The 25,162-nt window shown below is 40.4% G+C and overlaps 3 protein-coding genes across 3 annotated transcripts; 1 reads left to right on the top strand and 2 right to left on the bottom strand.

Annotated features, from left to right (window-relative positions):
- Window positions 1-490: 490 nt before the first annotated feature.
- On the bottom strand, window positions 491-7,343 carry litafd (LITAF domain containing). The gene is made up of 5 exons (XM_080511452.1): window positions 7,278-7,343; window positions 3,199-3,254; window positions 2,971-3,036; window positions 2,678-2,864; window positions 491-2,023 (listed from the first exon to the last, which is right to left on the bottom strand). Exons 2-5 carry the CDS (start codon window positions 3,248-3,250, stop codon window positions 1,906-1,908), a joined length of 423 nt encoding a protein of 140 aa, XP_080367578.1. The 5' UTR covers window positions 3,251-3,254; window positions 7,278-7,343; the 3' UTR covers window positions 491-1,905.
- Window positions 7,344-14,341: 6,998 nt separating this feature from the next.
- On the bottom strand, window positions 14,342-19,874 carry slc2a6 (solute carrier family 2 member 6; the record flags this gene model as incomplete). The annotated part of the gene is made up of 8 exons (XM_080511917.1): window positions 19,752-19,874; window positions 18,620-18,891; window positions 17,468-17,564; window positions 16,857-16,956; window positions 16,447-16,640; window positions 16,165-16,340; window positions 15,722-16,017; window positions 14,342-14,664 (listed from the first exon to the last, which is right to left on the bottom strand). Exons 1-8 carry the CDS (start codon window positions 19,803-19,805, stop codon window positions 14,342-14,344), a joined length of 1,512 nt encoding a protein of 503 aa, XP_080368043.1. The 5' UTR covers window positions 19,806-19,874.
- A 1,371-nt stretch (window positions 19,875-21,245) lies between these two features.
- Window positions 21,246-24,823, top strand: ptx4 (pentraxin 4, long; the record flags this gene model as incomplete). The annotated part of the gene is made up of 5 exons (XM_080511916.1): window positions 21,246-21,371; window positions 22,273-22,451; window positions 23,033-23,415; window positions 23,860-23,934; window positions 24,070-24,823. 5 exons carry the CDS (start codon window positions 21,246-21,248, stop codon window positions 24,771-24,773), a joined length of 1,467 nt encoding a protein of 488 aa, XP_080368042.1. The 3' UTR covers window positions 24,774-24,823.
- Between the last annotated feature and the right edge of the window lie 339 nt (window positions 24,824-25,162).

Raw genomic sequence — 25,162 nt, 5'->3', positions numbered from 1 at the left:
AACAAATTCACAACACAAATTGCAATGCCTCACTTATGAATGGACTTTGTATCTCTGAATACGAGAAGATAAAGTTACTATGCTAAAAACATGCAAATTTGAAAATGAGTGGGAGGAACTACAAACTTATTCTTTTCCATAGTTCCACAACACAGAATTATAAAAGAGCAATATCTCTGTGTATATTTACCACTTGTACAGGGCAACAGTATTTATTCAACCTATTCAATTTTGAACTAATGGCAATAACTTATAAAAATCTTTGCATTGGTTAAGATTTAGATCAAATGTAAAGATGTGTTGGCGAATTTGTCGTTTCTTGTCCTTCCTCATTTCCTCACCTTCAACTTAGACTTTATTGTATTATAGGAATACTATCTCATGTAAGGCAATCTTGTTATTTTCCCCACAGTTGAACCAAAAAATTGCTGTGACCTCTGACCTCAAAAAGAAAAATCACAAAAAAGAACAAAACCATAGAGAATCACAGTCAGGTGTCATCGGTATATTTATTTTTATTAGAGAAAATCTGTTTTAAAATAGTAAATAGTAGTAACTAAAGATATCCATGCATACTCAGTTTTGTTCAGTGGGGGGGGGGGCAATGTGAGAGGAGACATTTTTCCAGTTTTCTCTTTACAAATATGAAAATACCACAAACCTAGAATTTTTTTTTTCCGGTAAGTTCAAACAGAAGGACGAACAAAGAAAAAAAAAAAAGGAGTATAAAACTATAATTATATAAGACACTCACTGGTAACGTCATGAGGTACAGCTATTCGATGTAACGTGATCTAATTCAGCAGCTCTGTGATAAATGTGACTTATTTGTATTCTTGACACGGTGACAAATACATTTGATGTTAAATTCCAATGAGGGCAATGTTCAACCTTTCACAGTTCAACCTGCAATGTAAATATCAGGTTAATTTCAGTTTGAAGGCAGAGTTTATGACAGAGCTGCAGTTGTTTGTACCTGATGAGGTAGCCAGTGACGTTACTGCGTTTTTTTTTTTTTTTGTTGGTGTTTTTTTTGTTTTGTTTTTTGCATTGTTTTCTGCAGTGCAACAAATGCTAGTGTCGGATGTTTAATCACTGGTGTGGAGGTGAAGATTCGAACGAGCTAGACAAAGTTCTATACTGTATTTACAGCGGGGTTATGTGAGCGGCTGCTCAAGTGGGATGATCGGGGGACATTGCCTGACCATCAACACGCACTGACGATGTATGTACAGTAGACTGGGTGGATTTTAATGGAGTGGACTACAAAGGTGCAAAAAATTAACCCCAGTGGCAACACAGGTTTATTTTTTCAACAACCGTGGATGAATATATATTTGTATGGTTGCTCTTTGTGCTGGTTCATTATACTTCATAGGGGCCTGTTTGAGGTTCAACGTTGAGGTTTGAAAATGATCATCTTGATTGGACATCTCATCAATTTATTTTTTAAATGCACAATCCCTTTAAACATAAACTATTTGATAAAGTCTATGGACAAGCCTTCATTTTAACAACACTTATGTAGGCAAAAATGCTACAAAGTTTAACAGAAGGTGTAATGGTTAATGTAACAGCTCCCAAAAAAAGAAAAAGTGCACGGGGTGTGCTTTAGAGCACTAAAAGTCAACAGTGTGATATTTGAGCTCTGACAATACAGTCACCCACAGTCTCTTTGCTAACAATATGATGCAATGCAGAAGTTCATGTCCTATTTTGCCTCGGCTAATGCTGTGGCTCATCCATAGAAATAAGCTGCATTGTGCATGCGACCCGTCTCTGTCAGTGTCAGAGAAATAATAATAAAATGGCACGACGGCGTGTTTAATCTTCATCCCAAACAGAGACGACGGCAGCGGGGTGGTATTTCTTATTTCTATGGGTTCGCCTGTGCCCTCAGCGGTGTCATTTACAGCATTTTCTCTTCTCAACGTGCAGGACTCTGTTGCAGATGGGGCAAGTGTGGTGGGCGTCCTTGAACCTTTTCATGAAGAATGGGATCAGGCAGCAGCAGAGGACTAACCTGTAACACACACACACACACACACAAGGTTAGAATATGTATACTACGTTTACTATTCTCTATTATTACGCATTTTCATCTATCGCTTCAGACTTCATGCCCGCTTTATCCAAGTTAGGGTGAGGAGTTACGGAGGCGTATTCTTGTCATAATTTTGTGAAATCAAATCAAATCAAACTTTGTTTATATTGCACTTTTCATACAAGGTTGTAACACAAGGTGCATTTTAAACATACAAACTTCACGCAGTCAAAACAAACTCAGAGCCATGTTTACCTAACATGCACTGCAGTAAAAATCTAAATCACGAATAACAAAGAGGTAACAAAGAAAATGAAGGTAAAACAATTTAAGGACGACTTTTTTTGGGGGGAAGGCTTGTTTTTGACTGGCCTTCTGACACAACCACTTTGTGTTATTGCTGTTTGACCATAACATGACACACTGCGGGATTCAGGGAGAAACTTGTATCTCCACTATTTCTTCTCTACCATAAACCCTAAATGAAATTATGTATACTTGAACAAGAAAACTATGAAGAAAGAACCAATGTCATGAAAAGAGACCCTGTCCCTTGGGTACTCTTCCATTCACCCATTAGTTGGATAAAGTAGGATGGATGGATGGAGGAATTGTCAGGCAGTGCACACTTACCCAAGGCAGACGAAGAGTAGGCACATCAGCCAGGCATATTTCCCCGCTTTGTACTCCACGTTGGTCCTGACCTGCTGCTGGCACGAGGAGCAGGTTGTTGTGCCGGAGTTAAGTCCCAGCCCCGTGTCGTAGCTCACGTACTTATTCCTGCCATCAGGATCGCTGTTTAATCCAGAGGTGTTGATCACTGTGGAAGGACGAGCAGAGATGGATGGAATTAGAATTCAACCGTGCACTTGTATACATTTAATCTCGGGTTGTAGGTGTCAAAATGACATCAGGTGTGAGATTACCTGGCCTAACGGTTTCCTGGGGGTTGAACGGCGAGTGGACTTTATACTGCTTCACGTCATCTTGTCCTGGACCAGCCGGGGAGGGAGGGGGGAGAGAGAGAGAGAGAGAGAGAGAGAGAGAGAGAGAGAGAGAGAGAGAGAGAGAGAGAGAGAGGAGAAACAGTATTAAATTGACATGGCTGAGCCAGTGATGACAATGTATGCAAGTGCAGGTGTTTTGGTACTTACCTGGTATGATGTAAGGAGGGAGGTCTGTCCCCTGAGGTCCATCTGCACTCATTGTGCTGCCAAAACACAACAAAATAAGATGTTCACTTTAATGAACAGCACAGCTTGGACGTACACACCACACTGAACGCACTCCAGGCCTTGTTTCATCTCGTTGTTCTAATGCCACGTTTTCGAGTTTACAACACATGCAATGTTGCGTGGAGCCACCAGATGTCGCCACAAACTCGTGGTTGTCTCTGATGAACCTGCTGCTTGATGCCTGGTTCGTCCACACGCATCCATCAATCATCAGCCCAGTGTTCATTCACACATGCTGCATTGTGAGGATTTTTCCTGTCAGAGTTCCGAGGAAACGCCTGTGGGTGTGACTGAGGAGCGACAGGTGGAGGTTTTCAGGTGTGGTCCGACTGAAACCGTTTCTATCGTCTTTGTTCACAAAGAAACGCTTGGCGAGGGATTAAATATATCTATAAGATTCAAATCATCTTTCAGGTTAAGGCTTTTTTGTTGTTTTTTTTAATATGCTGAGGAAATTATTGAGCCTTTCTCATTTCATCAAGCTGTGTTCACTTTGGCTTTATTCTCCATTGCTCTATAAAATACATAATTCTCTGTTAAAATGTTTAACACTCATGGGACATTTTACATTTTAGCTATAGAAATATTCTATTCTACTCCAGAAAAACGTGGATTAGGTCTGTGCTGATTCAGGATTATTATATATACAGGGCCGTACAATCTAAATGCTTACAGGGATAATAAAATAATTTAATGTAATGAAACTCATCAAACATGAGGTCTTTTTGCCATGAAATTCAGTAAATCCAATGATACATATACTAACCAGTTATGCATTTTGATGTTTACATCAAAATTGACCCCACGTTACATGTGATCAGGACATTTGTTAGTTTCTACTTTGTTTTTTTTGTTTTCTCTGGTGAACATTTAGAGGTCCTGTATGTTGTACATTTTCAACAACAAACCGAACTAGTAACCAGTATATCGCTCCCAAAATAGCTGAACAGGAGAAAGACACATAAATGAATGAATCAGAAATTAAATTAGAATGTTCTAGATGTTCCTGATATTGTTAGTTACTGCGTGTATTTATTTGTCTGTCCTGAAACTCCGCTGTTCTTTTGTCTCTGAAAAATCCCCCAACTAAACCGGTGAGATTACTCTTATGTAAAAACCAATCTGGCAAAGTTAGTTACCGTCATCTATTATCAAGTTAACAGAAAATCAAACATGTGCACAATGTAATGTGGAAAAAATATTTTGGACATTGTGAGGATTGCTGCTTTCGTATTGTGTAAAGGAAGAACAATTTTCTTTCGTGGTTGCTGATTTATTTAACAGGACGTATGGCTTTCATACGTATTAATATGATATAGCTCATTAAAACATGCCCTGTTCCTCTACAGGAGCCTTCTACTTCACCTTTGATGCTGCTTTTATCCATCGTATATCTGTGTTAGACCCATAAAAGACCCATAAAACATAAATCCTGTTTTTAAAATAATCTAAACTGCACGTTAACATGCCTGTCTCTCTCTTTATTCAGTATTTTCCTGATAAACAAACATAAAAACATGAATCTTCATGACTTACAGCCCTCACTTATCGTCTGTGATACACTCCAGCTCAGCCATCATATAACATCGACAGAGTTGTGTTTCCAGGACTAAAATGTATTAAATGAAGTGCTTGTTTTTTGTTGTTGTTTTATTTTCTCCAAACGTGACTGCGTTTACAGGTTTCAGCCTCTCCAACAGACACTTTGTGAGCGTGGTGAGCTTGAGTTCCTCCATTGGTTTTACGCGCACTGAGCTTTAACGAGGGTTCATGACTTTCGTTGCCGCAGTTTTAGCTCTGCAGAAGATGACTGACTGCTTTGTCACTGTGTCAAACACAGACACACACACAGTGAACCTGTATCCACCCATATGGTGGTGCAGGAATGCCACCAAGCAGCATGCTTTCGCTCTCTCTGAGTCACAGACCCGGGGTGTGACGGCACCCCACGCCTGCTGCTGGCCCTGACCCGACACACTGCGGAACCATGGATCACAGATCCACCAGTCCTCTGTACGGTGGTCTCACCCACTGCTGTGGGTTAGCGTTGAACCAAAAGCGAGTGGGAAAACTAGAGCAACCCGAGTGTGAATATTAATCTAAACTTCGCCTGTAAAATCTCTCGAAAATGCATATTCTCATTTTTACGGAAGGGGAGAAGCTTGAATCAGGTAGCTGGATTTATATGATATATTTGTTTTGACAAACTGTCTGTAAAGTACAAGATTAATGTTATATTTGGTCTTTTTTTGTGTGTGTGTGCCATCTCTGTATTTCACAATTCTTTTTGATTGTTCAGCTCGGCGCACTGATCTTCCTGAACTTGTTGGCTTTGTTCCACTCGCACTCATAACAACTTGAAAGACACCGATTGAAAAAAATAAAAAAAACAACAATCAAAAAACCAATTGGGTGTGTTGGTTTCAGGTTTGTCAAGGAAATGATTGGTCGCATAAATATGTTCACAGAAGCTTTGGAGCGCTCATTTCTCTGGTTATTTAACATGTCTGTGGTCTAAATGACAGTTCTGAACTGGCCGCAGATGTAGTGGTCGTGCTGCTTTTCATGAGCAGATTAGGTCCACAATCAGATGTGATGGTGGTGATGGAGACAGAGACTGGGTGTGGCTTTTAGAAAATCCACCGACGCCATTGTTCAGATCGGTTCAAACCAAGAAAAGTTCAACAATAACTCCTGGGAAAACAAGTTGGGCCTGGATGGGAAAAAAAAGAGAGAGGAAAAAGTAGAGGAAAACTCAACCAAGAAAAATGAGATAATCGTCCAGCTCAAGTGAAACTGGACACAATGAGGTTTTCGAGTGATAACCTGAGTTCAGTGACGCTGGCCTATTTTACACAGAGACAAGGGAACACCCTGAAACACTTGGCAGTCGGAGGTGTGGCCTCTGGTCTGGTCAAACCTGACTCTGTATGTATGTGTGTGTGAGAGAGAGAAAGAGCGGAGAGGGAGGAATGTTTAAAACCTTCCATGATGCTTTTGAATGATCAGCTGATGAAAGAGGGCAACATTTCAAACAAGACATGACACTTATCTCTTCATTCATCCTGATCCAATTCTATTTCAATTCGATCAGGCGAATACCAAGCAGACACAGGAGACTCTTTAACAACTTAAAGGAGCCATTTGAAGAATTTTCACCCACACACACACGCAAAACAACTTGAATTTTGAGTCACTGAGACAAATTTCTACCAACAACAACTAAGAATGGCAATAAAACTCTTCAAGATTACTTTTATTGCTTTACCTTTGTATCCCAATGTTTTTTTGTTTTAAATCCGTTCATATACTATTATTTGTATTTCCACATTTATTTTCCAAACAGGTCAGATCAATGAAATGTTTGCAGGCTATTGATTTTGTTGAAATGACAAATATCTCCATTCTGAAGAAAGGAAGAAAAAAAATGTATAAAAAAGTGATAACATCTGAGTCTTAGATTGGTTTTATGTGTCACAATATAACCGGATAGATTAACCTCACTTAATCGAGCAACATCCAATAACTAGACAAAAAATTCCAACAGTAATTCAACTGCAGGGTAAGTCTGAACCCCATCAGAGTCACAAGAGGCTCCATTGAATGAACTCAGAGATGCTTTTTACCAAATAAATATCGATAAAGCAGCAGATCAACACCAAAATAAATGGATAAATCAACAAAAGCTGAGTGAGAATCCTGTTGAGCCGTTCATTATGTTTCAGCAGTGAAAAGAAAACACATCTGTCTTAGATGATGCACAGAAAGAAAGTTAGAAATTAATGGCAAAGGATGTAGTCGATCTTCCTAATTCGGGGCCTCATGAAAGAACAAATGCTAAACTATCCAGGTGGGTGACAATAAACAAGCTCTTTTGAAAGATCAAACTTTTTACTCTTTTTTTTTTTTGGTTCAAATTAAAGCAACAAGCAGCCCAGTTTATGTGCAGCTTGTTTGTAAAATCAGTTCATGTCTGCAGCAGTGATTTGCAGCCTTACCTTGGCGCGGTGTTGTAGTCAGTATGCAGAGATGTGTGGAGGCTGCTGCTGATGTAGAGTCCAGACAGGTTGTATCTGACAGCTCCAGCTGCCTCACCTGTACCTGTACAAGCCTCTCCCGGCCGGCCCACGGCCCCGCCCTCAACAACAAAGACGCCAACACGCAGCCGGAATGAGTCACCGCCTCAGGCTTTACAGACGTCTTTAATTTGTCCTTTGTTTCTCCAAAATTATAGAGGGAGTTTCTGTGTGTGTGCATCGTTTTCTATAGAGAGAGAGAGAAAAAAAAATCCCAACCTGTTCACATTTTAGGGGATTGGTGTTGCTGAGCGGAGTGTGAAACAACTTCTGGGTGTTGAAGTATTGTTTTGTATTGGGGAGTTTTTTCTTCTTCTGGTATGTGACGGAGTGGGTATCTACAAACAAAAAATTGGATTTGTTTACATATCTTTACTCACGAAATTCCAAGAATTCAGAGTATGTTCAGCACAAATGATCCAATAGAGGAGGAGCTGAAACACTGTTATTCAGATTTTTAAAGAAATCCCAATTCCAGCAACACGGGGACATTCGGTGATGTAGGAGTTACCACAAACCATTGCTTCTTTCTCTCATTATCAAAAGCATAAAATCTACGATGTAAGAAAAATATTCTTCAGCTTTATTTTGTTTTTGTGAATTGTAACACTTCAGTGCACACAAAAACGATGATTTAGTCCATATTTAGTCCAGAGAAGGTTATTTTAGAGAAAACACAAGAGGATATGGTATATTTCAGTGTGTGTGTGTGTGTGTGTGTGTGTGTGTGTGTGTGTGTGTGTGTGTGTGTGTGTGTGTGTGTGTGTGTGTGTGTGTGTGTGTGTGTGTGTGTGTATTGGAACTGTTAGTGCAGTCAGTACAGACAACAACAATAAAAACAACAAAAATGTATGAAACAACCATTTTCTTTTTAAAGCACAGTATCCACTGGAGGGTTGTGGGCTGTTGAAGTAGATCTAAACTAACTAAAGACAAAGGAATTTTTGGTTAAAGAAAAATAACTGCAAATGTGACTTGTGGACTGTGGGAGAAAACTAGAACCAAACAAAAACATGCGGAGAAAGAACAGGCAAGCTCTGGAGACATTTTCTCTAAGTTCTCGAATCCACGGCTCAATTCACTCAAATACAGCAGCTTGATGCACTGAAATGATCCACGCACTTCAGAAACCTCCCAAATTCATTGACAGGCTCATTAGAGAAAGTTCCTTCTGACTATTTCAATGTGTTTCTGAAGCAGCTCTGCAGAACATGTGGCGTCTTCTCCTGTTTCAATGAACAGTGGCTCATGTTTTGTCAGCAGTAAAACCATGACACGTTGTGTAATTTAATCCATTTTGCTTTTCTTTTTTTTTTCTTCTTCTGTGAAGGTGGTCCCTTTTCTTTAAATGAAATTTGGAATTTTCTCCACCTCGTTTTCACTTTTGCCATGTTAACGTCACTGAATATTTGCTGAAAAAATGGTGTCGGTAAGTTGGGAGCAGGCCAGTCGAACCACATTTTTTTTGCTGTTGGTAACGGAATCAGAGTACCTCGGGAGCTTTAGTACCAAAGCACACATACGCAGCATGTATGTAAAGGAGGACGATTGTATTTTCAAGCAATTTTCCACTTCAAACCAAGCAAGAACTGTTTCATTAAAAACACTGGTGACATTGATACAGTAAACCTTTCATCATTACTATCACTGCACTGCAATTTGAATTCACATTCAGGACTTTGGCATCTGAATAAGATGAAACATTCTACTGTAATTGATATCAGAATGCAGACAAGAGAGGCTTTCCTGTAATTCAAGATCGTTGGCTGTAAAATTCACCCCATGTCCCTTTTGTGGTGTTGGTAAATGCAAAAAAAAAAAAAGTCAATGGTAATGTGAATGGAGTTTTGATATTCAGCATCTTGCACATTTTTTTCATGCTTTCTCACCTGAAAACACCAGTGTGGAGGATGTACAGTAAAGGTGTGTGTGAAAAAGTGGGGTGTTGTCTTCGTACTACGATGATGATGTCAAGTGGGTGAGGTTGTCTCTCTGTGTGTGTCTATCAATGTGTTAGTGTATCTGTGTGTGTGTGTGTGTGTGTGTGTGTGTGTGTGTGTGTGTGTGTGTGTGTGTGTGTGTGTGTGTGTGTGTGTGTGTGTGTGTGTGTGTGTGTGTGTGTGTTTCGATAGTCCAGATGAACAACATTCCAGTAAGTCGGCCGATCCTCTAAGAGTTAAGCATTCTTTAAAAAGGCTGTGGTGTGTGTGTGTGTGTGTGTGTGTGTGTGTGTGTGTGTGTGTGTGTGTGTGTGTGTGTGTGTGTGTGTGTGTGTGTGTGTGTGTGTGTGTGTGTAAACTAGAACATTCTTCGCATATCCGATAAGGCATCCATCCGCTTTGACCATAACTTATATCATGTCAATGCTGATCGATACTGATACATAATTTCTGGGTTTATTCTGAGTGGAAACCTGATTCAAAATTTTTTTTTGTAAACCAAGAAAAAAGGTAAAAACAAAGTTAAAAGATACAACTCATCAATTAATGGCACTCAAATATCAGGGAGCCTGCAAATATTGCAGAGAAATCAAAAGATTTGAGAAGCAGACAACAGGGTGATCTGTCACTTTCACCATTCTGTCAGATGTTTAGACGCAGACTTGAAAGGAGGGAGCAGGATGTTTTAAATCTGCCCTTTCACTATAAAGGGGTCAAACACGCTGAAACAAAGCTAACGGGCTAACTGTTTGAATCAGGTCCTCGTCCCTGTTAATGACGCACAATACACTGTAGTTCTTACAAACTCAGAAAATTGTTGAAAAACAGCATTTCACAAAATCTTATGGACATATTTTTTGTTTCTGGTTTCGGGGTTAGGAGTGGCAGGAATGGAGTGATTGGTTTACAAGGTAAAGTTGCATGATGTCTTCCTGTGGGGAGTTTGCAAGAGATGTTGGTAGGGCTATGAGAGATTTCGAGCATATTGTTGGTCCCTGGGTGAAGCATTTCAAAGCAATTTGCTATTTAAATTTTCAATTAAAAAAAGAGACAGTATTTCTTTCTTTATCTGTATCTTTAAATATTTCATGAAAAGGCCATATAAGGACAATGGGGTCTCTGCACACATCCACCACAGGACAAACATACAATCACCAATTAACCTCACCGACTCGGAGAAAACCGATGCATGCACATGGAGAGCATGCAAAGTCCTCCATCATTCTTTTTCACATTTTGTCCCCCCAACTTCTGCTAACTCTACTCTTCAGTGACCTGAAGCCACTCCCAGGCCAAACAAGACATATAATCTCAGGGCCTCCACCCAGGCAGAGGAGCCTGGTAAACCCGTAAGGGGAGACGCCTCATGTGGCATCCTACTCTGATTCCCAACCCACCGCAAGTGGCTCTCACTGGTTCATTACGGTTCATTACTCCACCCCGGAAGGACGACGTCGTCTGCAAAAAGCACAGACACCAGCTCTCTAAAATTAAATTTATTTAAAAAAAAAATAAAAACAACATATCTTGAGTCTTTACAAAAAAAAGTAGGAGTAATTACAGGAAACCCATGCAGGCACAGGGGGAACATGCAAACTCTGCACAAAAGTTTCTGGCCTTGTTGTGAGATGGCAGTGCCAACCTTACAGAAAAACAAAGCAGTGCGACATGTCTGGCAGCTCTTAACCTGAAACGGCGCTGCTTTTACTCCAAACAAACCCCTCACTTAATCAGCAGTATACCAAAGAAGCAAATGCAGGCATGAAAGGTAAAGTGTCTTCATTTTGAGGAAGACAATCACGTGTGAAACAAGCGCCAGTAATGGAGTGGCGAGGGAAGTGTGTGTCAAATCCCGACTGACAGTGACAGAACATGAAGACAATCAGACAAGGGACGGGGCAAAGGAATGGAGGCGTGTATGAACAGAAATACAAAAATAGTCTCTGACTCAGTGGGTATATATACACTGAACGGAACTGATTGTTCATTCGCTTGTGGCTCCTTCTCTCTGTTTGCTTCGACACCAGAACATCCTTTATTTAGAGCATTGAGACCTTCCGGTGAGAAAATAAACAAATGTCTACATTTGTTGGTGATGTTACAAGAAATAAATCCTTTTTTCCCCTGTGGTAAATAAGAATAATCACGCCCACCTGCATCCAACATGATTCACAATAAATCTCCCAGATAAGAGATACTGAGCGTCATTACGTCTGACATGTACATTTTTACGTCGTGTGTCTTCAGACCATCCCCATCAGGTATTACCGGATGTAATTATTTCAGGAATGTGTTCGTCTGTGGAGCTCATTCGTGGTTTGCTGAGCTGTTAAAAGCATGCAAAATAGTTTTTCGAACTGGATTCTGTCATCATCAGTGGTTCGTTATTAACAAATATAAATCTGAAAGTCTGTATGTGGTTGACAACCACTGACACTGTCAACTTCCACAATATGATCAGTTCAGTGTTACTGCTCTTCTCTTGACTTCACACTGTCATATTTGCAACTTGTTCCCAATTAGTGAATAAAAATCTTCATATTTTTGATTGAAATCATTGAATAGTCGTTTACGGGCAACACAACATTTGAATGATGTAGGACCAAAATTGTAAACTAACATCAGAAATACACTGTTGCATGTCTGATTTCTCATGTGAAATGTGAGCCGGGTGGCAGTTTTATTTTTACATAAGAATATTTGAAATACAGTGGACCACCATGTTCCATAGTTTAACTCATGTCTACCGCCGCTATATAGCTGAATATGACTATTGTATCTACCTTGTGTTTTCTGCCTTTGTTGTATATATTATTGTCTTTATTCACATTGTGTCTATATGTGTAAATATAGTGAGAACTTAATTCACGCATTTTTTACTTTAAGACTAGATGATTGTAATTTTACTATCATCAGGGTGCCTAAACAACTCCTAAGACATCATCTATTTATTGAAAATGTTGCAGTGGGGTTCCTGAGGAGAGATCACATCACTCCAATATCAGCTTCTCTTCATTGGCTTCCTGTGAAATCAAGAATAGAATTTAAAATCATTCTTTTAACTTATAAAGCTCCTAACAACCATGTTCCATCATAACTTGTCTCTTACTCCTTTACCACCTCAAAAGAACACTTAGTTCTCAGACTGCTGCTTACTGGAGGTTCCTTGTTTTTTTTTTAGTAGAAAGGCAGAGCTTTCAGCCATCAGTTGAATGTTGAACCAGATTCCAGTTTCAGTGAAGGAGGCTAATGCAGTCTCTACTCTGAAGGTAAGACTTTTCTGCATGATAAAGCTTACAGTTCGGGTTGGTTCAGGCCATCCTGGACTATCTTCTAGTGAAGCTGCTGTATAGACTGCTCGGAAACCCACACGGAACACATTCATCTTCTCACCCTCCATACAGTGATGTTTCACTAAGAAATGTTACTAACAACCCCCTCGCCCCGTCTCTTTTTGTAAAATACACCATTCAATTCAATTTTATGTTTTAATTGATTATATCTACATATAGACCAGGCAACTATATATTTAATTAGGGGTTTAGATGGTAAGAATGACTATAAAACTGAATCGAGAAAAAAAAAAAATCAAACATAATTGCTGATGTAAAGTTAAGAAGATCAGTATTTAAATGATCTGGATATATCTGGGGACCAACACTTACTAGCCTGGACTCAAGTTAAAATAAATCAATGAATCAATAAATAAAATAGATTAACATTGTGAGTGATTCTCACGGAGAGACAAAGAAAGAAGAGTACCAGGAGAAAAGCTATGCACAGGAGAAAAACTCTAACACAAGTGGCACTCCTGCCATGAGGCGATTGTGCGAACCACGACACCGATGTGCAGCCGGGAGCAGCTCATGGTGGCATGTGACCTGGCTGGCTAAGCCACGTCAATCCTGCTGTCATTACTTCCTGTCCTCTCTTTCATACTCAGTGAAGATGATGAACCCGTTTTCTTTCTCGCTACCTGCTCACTCACATGATCAGCAATCTTTTTTTTTTGCATTATTTTTCTACATTTACTCATTGTTATCATTCTGTTTACTTCTGTGTACAGGAGACATCAATATATGAGCTTTGCTTACAACGGTACTCCCGGTGCTAAAAGTACTTCTGAATTATCATCCAAATGGGTATGTGGAGATTATATATATATTCATCAACCTTCTGTGACAACCATATCATAATGATATTTCCTTGAAGTATTTAACACAAAAACATACTCTAAATATACAACAAGAACATGAATGAAACATATGGAATGCATGTTTATACGGTATGAAGCGTTTATAAAGTAGGTAGTGAGGTGAATACACAACAGGGTGTGTGGTGTGTTCCTGTAAAATCACATCAATATGAAAACAAGTGATTTATTTTTCAGGCGTCACAATGGTCCCTTACTTGGTTAGTTTAAACCCCTGTTTGTTCTGTTTCAGTCATTGTTGCGTTAGTTTCAGCTGCGTGCATCGACCATGACGGTCACATGCTTTCCCTATGTCCGAACCCTCTGTAAATATTGTCTGGTTACACCGACTCGCACTGTGCCGCAAACACAAAACTTTCCGGATTTTTCCGAATACGTTTTGTTGAGTAAGCGAATAAAACGTGCCTCAATGGAAAACATACAGTATGTCAGTCAGGCATCGATTGTAACCGTGCCCCGCGTGTTTTAGATGTCTTCCCCGTCTCCACATCTCATTTATATGAATGAGTCATAGCTTGATAATGACACAGACAGTTTAATCCAGTGTGTTGTAGCAGCGAGACATTTAAAAAAAATGCCTGGCACGAACATTTAACTCTGATAAAGACTCATTTCATAACAATGGGAGTACATGTGAACAATACAGAAGCATGTCTCTTATTGGGAGAACTATTGATCAACTGGAAAGCTATTTGACTCTGACATGTAATGAAGGTCCAAAAAGACCTGCTTCTTGACCAAATAGGATATATACCGTTATTATTATGTCAATGTGTGTCAGTAGAATATTTCACAACAATTTGTACAGTTTATTTTTCCATCACTGCTTGACCTCAGCCAGACTGTGCTCTGGATTGATCGCGGTTGATGGTGAACTGTCCTGTCCTGAAAAAGTTCTCAATCTCCTCCAGTGAGCGGCCACGAGTCTCCGGGACGCAAACAGCGTTGAAGAGCAGGCAGAGGACGCACACCACGGTGAAGCACAGGTAGGCCACGTACAGGTAGCCGTGCAGGAGGTGCGTGAAGGCCTGCGTGAGCGCAAAGGCTGTCAACCAGCTGACGGTGACGCACAGGCCTGAAGCCACGCCCCTGGCAACCAGTGGCAACACCTCGGACATGAGCAACCATGTGATCGGGCCCCATCCCATGGCGTATCCTAGGAGACAACAAAGAGGGTGAAACACCCCAATTAAAGTGGATGATGCATTTGGCAAGTACAAAATGTTACGAGGGATGTTTTGTTAGGGCACAGTCATGGCGAGTCAAGGAGGTTGTACGTCTTTTACATTGACTTCTATTGTTCTACACATGAACAAAATGAATTGAGCAATATCCATCAGTCTAATTCGACCAGTATAACTAGACTGCTATTTCACACTGTTTTTCTTGGCAGTAGGTGTGACATAGTGATCATTTATTTCATAGTACATTTTATTGACTAACTTTAATTAGTCTGTTTGGGTCAGTTATAGTCACCTTTAACCCTTAATCAGGCAGTTCCAAGGTTAAATATTCCATCCTCCATCTCATCCTGTCCATGTATCATAGCTTTCTTGATGTGTGCAACATTGCTGATGATGACAATGGTTTGTGAGTGTGCACATTATAATGGGTCAATGTGAGGTATCATGTTAAAAGTCCGTTGCGATTGCTCAAGCACTAAAATATATGCTGAAAATGAATCTTTAGTTGAAGCACCTTTCCTCCTCAGTGAGGCCACCTGATTTGATTTAAAGTTATTAGGTAAAATAACAATATTACAATCACTGAGCTATGCAGTGTCCACATAAAGGTGGATTCATATGACTATTTTTAAATATATCAGCTAAAAAGTTGTGGTTTTTTGGGGGGGGTTTTTGCATTTCAAATGGATCAACAATGATACTCGAACTTTGTGCAGTAGAATCATTAAATACAGGATGTGACGTTAAACTGTCCATTGTGCCAGAAGGTGGCAGTCACATGAGGTTTCCTGTTTGACTGTGGCGTGGGAGCTGTGTCTGTCTCGCATATGGGAATGATATAAATTTTGGGACACATCACAATATAAGGTCAATTTGGGATTTTTGTCAATTTTACATGTTTCAACACATTGTGTTAGTTATAATGGCTGGCAGAATACTGAATCTTTCTTTTTAGAGCTACACCCCCACTGTAGGTAGAAACATGATCAAAAACTCATGGTTATTCAATGAGAAGCTTTAACAACTCACCGAATATGAAAACAATAGTGCTGATGAGAGGAATGAGGCCTGCTGCTGTTGGATGGCTGCCCACTAAAGTGCTTCCAAGGTCACTTTGAAGGCCAGAGTCCAAAGTCGTGATGTTTGGAGGGACGGGGCCTGGTGGACAAGCTGGGTTGTGAAACGTCAAGGTCAGAGTCAGAGTGGACAGGAACATCAGCATGCTAGAAGTGTACAGCAGGGCTTTGCGCCCCGCTTTGTCCATCAAACAGGCCGCCACAGCCACAGAGACGAGGCGGACTCCGCCCACAATGGCAGCGTCAAACCTGACAGAGAAAAAGCATGGGTGGGTCAGGATTTGACGTGAGCAGACCTCACAGATTTAATGTTTTCACCTTTATCTCAAGCACTATGCAACCACCAGAAAAAAAAAAACCCAAATAGTTTGTGAGAAATATAATATGATGTGGCACCTCGGCTGCACAGAGACTTGACTCTCGGCAAAGATGGACTCCAGGTAGACCAAAACGGGTGTTATTCCTGTCATTTGCTGCAAAAATCGCATCCCCACAGAGATGAGGATTGGCCGGTAGTACATGGGTGTAGCCAGCTGCGACCAGGTTATTTTAGTCTGTGTGTCGATGCTGTGCTGCAATTGAAAACAATGACATGGTAAAATAGCACGTTGCAAAAATGACCTCTGGATTCATTGCCGATGCAGACAAATGATTATGAATAAGCGGCTTGTCTTGTACCTGTATTGCACTGAGCTCGCCGTGAATGTTGAAACTACTTCCCCTGAGCCAGCGGAGGGCCTGCTCAGCCTTCTTCAGCTGGCCCAGGGAGAGGAGCCTTCTGGGGGAGGAGGGCATAAACGCCAGCAGCACAACCATCAGAAGAGGGATAATTCCACCGGCAATTGCCAGCCACCGCCACGATACTCCCAAAGCTGTGGGACACAAGACATGCTGAGCAATAAAGCAAAAATAAATAAATAAATAAATACATACAAGCCAGGCAGTGAACATACATCACAGAGAACATACATCACACACAACTTACGACTTCTGCAGTAATTAACAAAAGCACGTACAAATACATGTGGATAAACTAGGCAGGATCTTTGAGTTCAGACATCCGTGCATCAATGTTAGGGAGTTCCTACCGAGAGTGTAAAGTGCCAGTGAGCCAAACACAGCTGTGATCTGTGGGCAGGAGCCAAGAGCTCCCCTCACCCCGCCATGGGAGATCTCAGAGATGTAAACCTGTACCAGGAACACACACAAGACATACATGTAGTCACAGGAACGTATGCTGTCTGCATAATAATGTTAATATTGAAACATTAAGTTGACAGGGGTGTCTTTCCGGGCCATCAGAGGTTGGTGTCTCTGCTTTTTTGCTGATAAAGTTTTTGCCCATCACACGAGGTCGTCCAGCAGGCGCTAGAACAGCTCAAGAGTGCAAAACAGTGAACCATCTCCAATCCTGAGTCCCTGGTTCTCTCACTGTTGTGGCGAAGAGGAAGCTGAGGTGTAAAGCAAAGCTCTCTGTTTACTGCCTCACTTATAGTCATAAACGTTCGGTCAAGCTCAAAATAATGAAATTGTGGAAACAATCAATTTCAGGCTCCTCCTGAACTCAGTTTCAGGATTTTTTTTCTTTTCTATCTAATAACTTCATAGATTAGTTTTCAAAAAGAATTGTTATATCTGACATTCACCAATCCCAGTGCAGGTAAAAAGGGTTCAGAAATCTGAATCAGTGGTAACCTACAGGAATAGATGCTGCAGTTATTCCTCCGGCAACGCCAGTGAGGAACCGACCAACATGGAGCATCCACAAGTCCACAGCTCCTCCCATCAGCATGTACCTGAGACACACACCCACATCCACACATCAATTTAACTCAGTATTATGGGTCTCTAATTTTGAGAAACACAAAGTTTGCTTTTAGAATTCATGTTTGTCAATTGAGTCAAGTCTTTGATTTTAAATCATTATATAAATGCTGATAATGGGCTTATATTGGACACACACAAAACAGAAATACTCACAGAAATATATAGGATTTTACTATGATGTTGCTTATCAGCAATGGTTAATTTTATCACTACATCTAGTTATGTGCCAGTAAACAAAATGTATATTTCATTAGTTTCCATTCATCTCTTCTATGTGGAAGAAAATGCTTTACTTAATCTTGACAAACATACATACATACATACAGTATATGGATCAAAATTGGCATCATCATCATCATGAGCAATTTGTTTCTTCTTTTAACTTATGAAGCCCTTAACTGGACGTTTAATCAGAACACGTCATCACGTGAAATGAAAATAGAACTGCCAGTTACCATCTTGTGGTACCAGTGGTATGCGGTACTGTATAGTTCAGTATTCTATCAACAAATGCTTACTTTTAGTTTCTATTTGAGTCAGTTTACAGTTTTGGCTGATTCAGGTCTTCTGAGATCATTTTCACATCACTAGCATGTTCTCTCTTTCCTATAGTCTGTGCTGTCTTCCTACACCTTTCTTCTGAATCCCTGACATTCGTTTGCTGCTCCCATCTCTGTCATTCTCTCCCTAATAGCAGAAAAGTCATCACCTCTGAGAGTGAATCCATAAACATTTCTTAATATTTGTTCATTTGGTTTGTGTTTTTCTCTGTAAAAGCTCCTTAAAATGGCTTTGTTGCAATTGGTACAGCTCAAATAAAACAGAATTGAACAAAAAGGCGCAATGTTGTTTCTGTGTCAAAATGTTTGTTCACTGAAGTTCAAATATGACCTGTTGAAGTTATAGATCCATTCATCATGATGCAGTGAAAGAAAAATGTTGGTTCTGTTGTGCTCAAATAGGATAATTTGCTGGTATGCGGGACACTTTAAACACAGCAGACTTGACTTGTTTTCATACTCACCCAAAGGTTGAGGGGACGGCCGACATCATGATGCTGAGTTTCCTTCCAGTCAGGTCATTGAGCAGCATGGACCCCAGCCCGCCGGCTGCAGCACCCAGAGAATAGATGGATCCAAACCAGGCCGCCTGCACGTTGTCCATCCTGAGCCGGGGCTCCGCATCAGGACCAGTGAACTGAGGCAGGACAGGAGACGAGTAGACCAGCGAGTAACCGAAGCTGAAGTTCCCCAGGACAGCCGAGAACACGGCCAGGAACAACTTGGAGTTATTGATCTGAGGTCAGAGTGGGTGCACAGCGGTTCAAATCCACAAGATCCACATACAGAGGGAACAAAAGATGAGATGAGTTTTTGATTCAGTGCTAATTTATCAGAGACATTTGTTCATGTTTACAGTTGTGGAGGAAAATTCTGGATAATTATTGGACATTTTCTGGATATTTTCGCGGGCGATAAGTTATTCTTTGCTTTGTACATTATTTGAATGGTTTTAAACACCAGCAGATGTAGAAATGATGAGTTCGTCTGCTCCCGAAAACTGACCCTGTGAACAATTCTTTTTGCTCTTTTCGGTAATATACTGATTTTTTTGGTAACAAAGTTGCATGTGTTGTATGAGTTTTCCAACAAACGTTGTCAATAATTACTCCAGTTTTGATCCACCAGTTTTGATCCATCCGTCTATAGCTACACCTTCTATCTGTACATTCCGCCGATTTAATGCTTTACATTTACCAAATATCTTTATTTTTGTTTTACACAGGTTTAATGATGATTAATTTTTGTCAAATCATAATTTAATTTTCTTTACTTCTGAAGTGATTAATTTCAAAAGTTGGTGCAACTCCTCACCAGTACATAAGCTATTTGTGTCATCAGAAAATAATGCACATTTTACTAGTTCAGACACTTGACATATGTCATTGATGTACATAATGAACAGTTAATGTCCCATCACTGAGCCAGACAGTCAAAACAACAGTCTCCCGTCTTCACAAACTGTGCCTCATCTTCATTACAAACTAAATAATAACAAAAGATATGGAGTGTTTAAGTTTGTACCATATTAAATCAAACAATCACAGACTGAATGACCACATTAGTATAAGACATAATTTGTAAACTCTTACAAACCTTGGAGCAAGATGATGTTCGTCTTCTGTTCAGCAGTGGCGTCTCTTCATCCATGTTCACAGCAATGTGGTGAAAAACAGCAGCTTCACGTATTTGTTTTATCCTTCAAGATCTGGGACTCGGTACATTCTGCTGAAAGAAAAGATTATTGAAAATTTAAAAAATGATCACTAAACTTGATGTGAAGAAGTCAATCTGCCAAAGTCTAAAGGGTTTATGTCCTGTTCCTGAGTACGTTGTGCAGTAGCTGGATTTCCAGTATGACAAAATGAATAACAGGAAGCTGAACATGACAAAGCCGGTGGTTAGAATAAAAAGTGAAACTAAAATCTGTTCTTCACTTTGAATTTGTCCCTCCTGCTCTTGTGTGAGGTTTCTGTTTGAAATTAACAAGCAGTACAATCAAAACCCCAAAAATCATTTATGGGTGTCATCAGTGAAAATAACTTGGCAGCCAAGCTCTATTATTCAAGTCAGTTCACTGCTTTTAACATCACTAGTGTACATGTGGTCATTATTTCCTAAACCAGTCATACAGAGAAAGCAGAAGAAGATCATTCCGATACCCTGCCAGATAAATCAGGGGAAGAAGAAATGTACCAGCAGTATTTCCCTCAGTATCATGAGATCCGTGGGCTGAACTACTTCATTACAACCCTAAGCAAAATACAATTACCTACATATTCGAAAGCTTTACAAAGAAACCTCATGCATATGTGCTTCCAATCCAACTTTATTTGTATAGCACATTTAACACAACAGCTAAGGTTGACCAAAGTGCTTCACAGTTAAAAGTAATAATGAAACAATAAAAAAGGTCAACAGTAAAAAACTAAACAAAACAGGGCAACAGTGAGTAAAGTCACAGTAAACAGCGACTTAAAAACATGATAAAAACAATGCCAGAGTATTACAGTGAAACTTTTCAACCTATCAATGTGCCATAATTACTTATAGGTACAGGAGCATCTGTTTCAGCTTAAACAGTTATTGAATAAAACAAATCAATTCAATTTAACGTACATAGTGTCAAAACACATTCACCTCAAGGCAGTTTTACAGCGAAAAAACCCAACTTTTGTACTTGTTGGGAACAGTTTTCATTTGTTTTGACGCACTAAGAACCTGCTTTATCAATTTGTGTTTCCTCTCAGCTTCTCAGCTCCCTGGTGATGTTGTGGAAAGTGGAAAGAGTTTTTTCTTCCAGTACGTGGGAGTGCATTTCTTCACTCTGTGTGTGTGTGTGTGTGTGTGTGTGTGTGTGTGTGTGTGTGTGTGTGTGTGTGTGTGTGTGTGTGTGTGTGTGTGTGTGTGTGTGTGTGTGCGTGTGTGTGTGTGTGTGTGTGTGTGTGCGTGTGTGTGTGTGTGTGTGTGTGTTTGTGAAGGCCAGCCCTCTGTAGATATGCCTCTTTCTGATCTATGATTTCTCTCACCTCCACACTTGTCGACAGAGACCCAGCATCACAGTTGATAACATTCCTGCTCAGCTGCACCATGGGCAGCTTCACTACCAGCTGCTGGCCCCAAGTCCTGCTTCACATGCTTCTGCTGCAGCTTCAGTCCACAAAGGTGCAGCCGGCTGACCCGATGTCTTTGAAACTCAGACGACTTAACGAACAGGTCAGTTTGAAGTTAACCTGCAGGTGCAAGCGTGTGTGCATTTACATCATGTATGTACGAGTTCTACCATTAGTAGTTGCTGTTGCGGTGGTGCAGGTCAGCTAGAACATCATTATCTAATGCATGGATTTCTACAAAGATTATTTAACCTCTGATTTTACTTTTTGTTTTTCAAAAGGGTTTTTCAATTACGTTTATAACTGAATTTTCATCATAAGCCATTAAAGTATGTCATAACATGCAGCACTCGTGAGGACAAGTTAGTAAATAGCAATTTCTGAAAATATGGAGTAACTACTTTAAAAAGCAACTTTCACTATTGTATCTCTTTACTCAGATGCTTAAAATATGCTGAATTAGTTACACAGAGAAAGATACTCTATAAACTTGATGTTAGCTGTTCTTGAAATACATGGATATATAAACACATGAGACTGTGCTAATGCTTATATATATAATGCTGTTGATGCATAATGCAATGCACATATAAAGCTATTGCCAACAATGACAGTATTGTATGAGACCTAGTATTTGCATGACATCTAATCTGAAAATAATTGACAATCATTTTGTATACAACCATATATTTGTGACAACAATAAAAAGCTCAATATCAAACATATTGCATAAATATTCAATATATTTAATAAGAAGCTGAATGGTGGAAAACTAAAGAAAAGATACATTTTGCTCATTTAATGCCCCAGCACACATAGAAGTAAAGGTGTTGTATTTATCACGCAATTTGAACGTGTTAAAGGAAGTAAAACCTGATTAATTGGACAACACCGACTTGTTGTGTGTGTTCTTCTCATGATTCCCAGTATTTTCTTATTGTTCAAAGCTGCTTCCAAACTGCTGCTAAAAGACTCATAAAATGCATTTCTTCCATCTCTGTTAGTTTCATCAGTTCAAGGCTTCCGCTCAGGCCCGTTTGGACACGTTGGCCCTGAACCAAGACAGAACCTCCTCACAGGGGCAGAAGAGTCGCGTACAGTCCTTGAACAACCATTCCCATCACACGTCACGGGACCTTGAGCAACTCAAGCGAAGTACAGCACAGGACATAGATGCTCTCAGGTGTGACCTGTGCAACGATGACTGCTTATTACACGTATACATATGTGTGTGTGTGGGCTGAAAGAACCAAAACACGTCCATGTACATGGGTTGGATGTGGATGGAAAAGTAATTCTCGAAGACAAAGACAAAAAAGGAGACAAAAGGAGTTTAATGTAGAATTAAGTGAATAAATTGGACCAAATTGGTATAAACATGTATTTTTCTCATATTTCTTGGGAAGAAATGTATTGGCCAAAACATTAGAAAAACCTCAATGTTATATGATGTCCTGTCCAATGCCTCAGTAAACTGCAATATCAAGAGTGATTATATGATTATTATGATTATACATTATCTGCTGAGTGAACAAACTAAAACCTTTCAGAAGATCTTAGGTTGAACAAATAGTTATTAAATTGGTCAAAACAGTTTATGGAAAAATATGTAACAACATGCCAGATGAGTATATGCAAGCATCTAAGAACTAATACGATTTTACCCCAAGCCTATTTGATGGTAGATGGATATTGTATGTTTTTAACAGGTTTTGAAATGGAAAAATATGACAGTACATTTTCAACATTTTTCTCAAATTTCAGAGATTGGAGTAGGAAGCTTGAGAAGAGGAATAAGCGGATGGATGCTCGATTGGCATTGATGGAGAGGAAGTTAAGAGAAAAGTGTCAGCACACCCAGAAACTGATGCCAAATCCTGGTCTGGACTTCTCAAACTTTACCTTGGAGCTTCAGAGTCAAGAGGAGAGGCTGGTTGTGCTACAAACCCAGCAAGATGAGCTGCTCCTTGGATTAAAGGGGCTGCAGGAATCCATGAAAAAACAGGCCCTGCGTGTATCTCAGCTCGAAGGACAGCTCAGTAAAGTCCTTCAAGGGACTGGAAAGGTTGACGGTGGAGGGCCTACCAGCTCCCACATTACTGCACAGAAATACTATGACTCACAAAGAAGGAGGATGGATAGAGGAGGTATGTCAGATCGACACATCCAGCCAAGATCAGAAAGTGTTGGTCAATCTGATACGTATTTAAAAGCTAAGTCCCATCAGTTACATGCAACAAACCAGCCTGACGTCAAGACAAAACTTCAGTCCAATTCTCACTTAAAGCCCCATGTCCAGCATCCAGAACCAGAATCTCACCCTGATTTTCCAGTTCAGACAAGGCTCTATCCAAATAAACAAGCGCATATCCAAGTTCAGTCTCCTTCATACCTTCAGAGACAAACCCATTTACCAGATCATGAGCACCCCTCATTGATGCAGCCGCTGTCACATCATTCATCCCATCCTAAACCTAAAAAAAAGCTGCAGGATAGGATGAGGCTGGGTGGTACACACAGTCCAAACATTCACCCTCATGGGAGAGATGAAGGACATGAAAGTGAAAGCGATACAAACGTGGAGTCCTCAGTAATCCGGGATTTCCTGCAAATTCCTGTGAGGCACAAGATCCCCGATCAGCCACTGCCCAGGAAGGACGCAGTCAGTAAGTAAATGTAACTTTGCTTAGCTACAGTGATGACTAAGGTGCCTCACATTATACAGTATATTGCATTGAAAATGTTGCATCATCATGGTTGCATTAGAGTGACAGAAAACTTCTCTCTCCTTCTTTGTGCAGTTTGTAATGTGGACTCCATGCTGCTGTTCCCTTCAGCGTCAGCAGAGAATTATGTCACCTTCTCTGTGGGTCTCCCGAACCTCCCTGAACTTTCTCTGTGCCTGTGGCTCCGGGTGGAGTCTGCACATGTCGGCACACTGCTTTCCTATGCTACAGATGACAATGACAACCAGCTTGTCCTCTATGGACGCAGATCTTCAACCCTCTCCACGCCATTTCCTCTGTCTTCCCACCCATACTACTCCTACTCTCCACCCTCTGGATTTTCCTCACCCTCATTGGACTTTGTCATTGGAGACCCAGTTTATCGTCGTCTTCCTGTGGCCTCATTTATGGATGCTCGCTGGCACCACCTGTGTGTGGTGTGGTCGTCCATCCAGGGTCGTTTCTGGCACTACAGCGATCGCTACCTCATCTCCTCGGGTTCTAACTTCAGGAAAGGCTGGGAGATTCCTGGAGGAGGATCTGTAGTGCTTGGACAGGAGCAGGACTCTGTTGGTGGGGGATTCGACCCCACAGAGGGTTTTGCTGGACAAATAGCTGGCTTCAGGGTCTGGAACCGGGTACTGAGTGCTTCAGAGGTGGAAGGGGTGGCCAACGGCAGAGGTGTGCCCAGGGGAGTGGTGCTAGGAATGGAGGACATAAAGGAGATCCATGGAACTGTAGAGCAGGTTGCATGCGAGTGTTTAGAGCACTGTGTCTGAATGTTGACATTCACTAAAGTTCTGTGAAGTTCTTGAGGCATCCATCTATACGGTATAAGGTAATATTTTATTATTACCTTTATCTTAATATGGTTTTTACTTGATTTTATCTCAATTTTTTCCTTTACTTAATCAATTTGTTTTGATTTATTTCCATATATAAAATGTACAAGTGCTATATAAATAAATTTGCCTTGCCCTTTAAGGTAGATCTATCTATCTATCTATCTATCTATCTATCTATCTATCTATCTATCTATCTATCTATCTATCTGTCTATCTATCTATCTATCTATCGCCCGTCCGCATAAACTACATCTCCCAGCAGCCATTGCGTCGCACACTTGTTTTTGTCCCTCCACGCGACCCTTCCAAAGCATCACGAGTTA

The sequence above is a fragment of the Blennius ocellaris genome, assembly GCF_963422515.1.
Source record: "Blennius ocellaris genome assembly, chromosome: 16".
In the NCBI taxonomy this organism is placed as follows: Eukaryota; Metazoa; Chordata; class Actinopteri; order Blenniiformes; family Blenniidae; genus Blennius; species Blennius ocellaris.
The sequence above is the reverse complement of the archived record's forward strand: the minus strand, read 5'-3'. Positions and strand labels throughout refer to the sequence as shown.

Coding starts and splice junctions, on each gene's coding strand:
- litafd (XM_080511452.1), bottom strand. CDS start 3,250: ATGAGTGCAGATGGACCTCAGGGGACAGACCTCCCTCCTTACATCATA. Junction 3,037..3,198: donor CCCTCCTTACATCATACCAG/GTAAGTACCAAA, acceptor CGGCTGGTCCAG/GACAAGATGACGTGAAGCAG. Junction 2,865..2,970: donor CCAGGAAACCGTTAGGCCAG/GTAATCTCACAC, acceptor GTCCTTCCACAG/TGATCAACACCTCTGGATTA.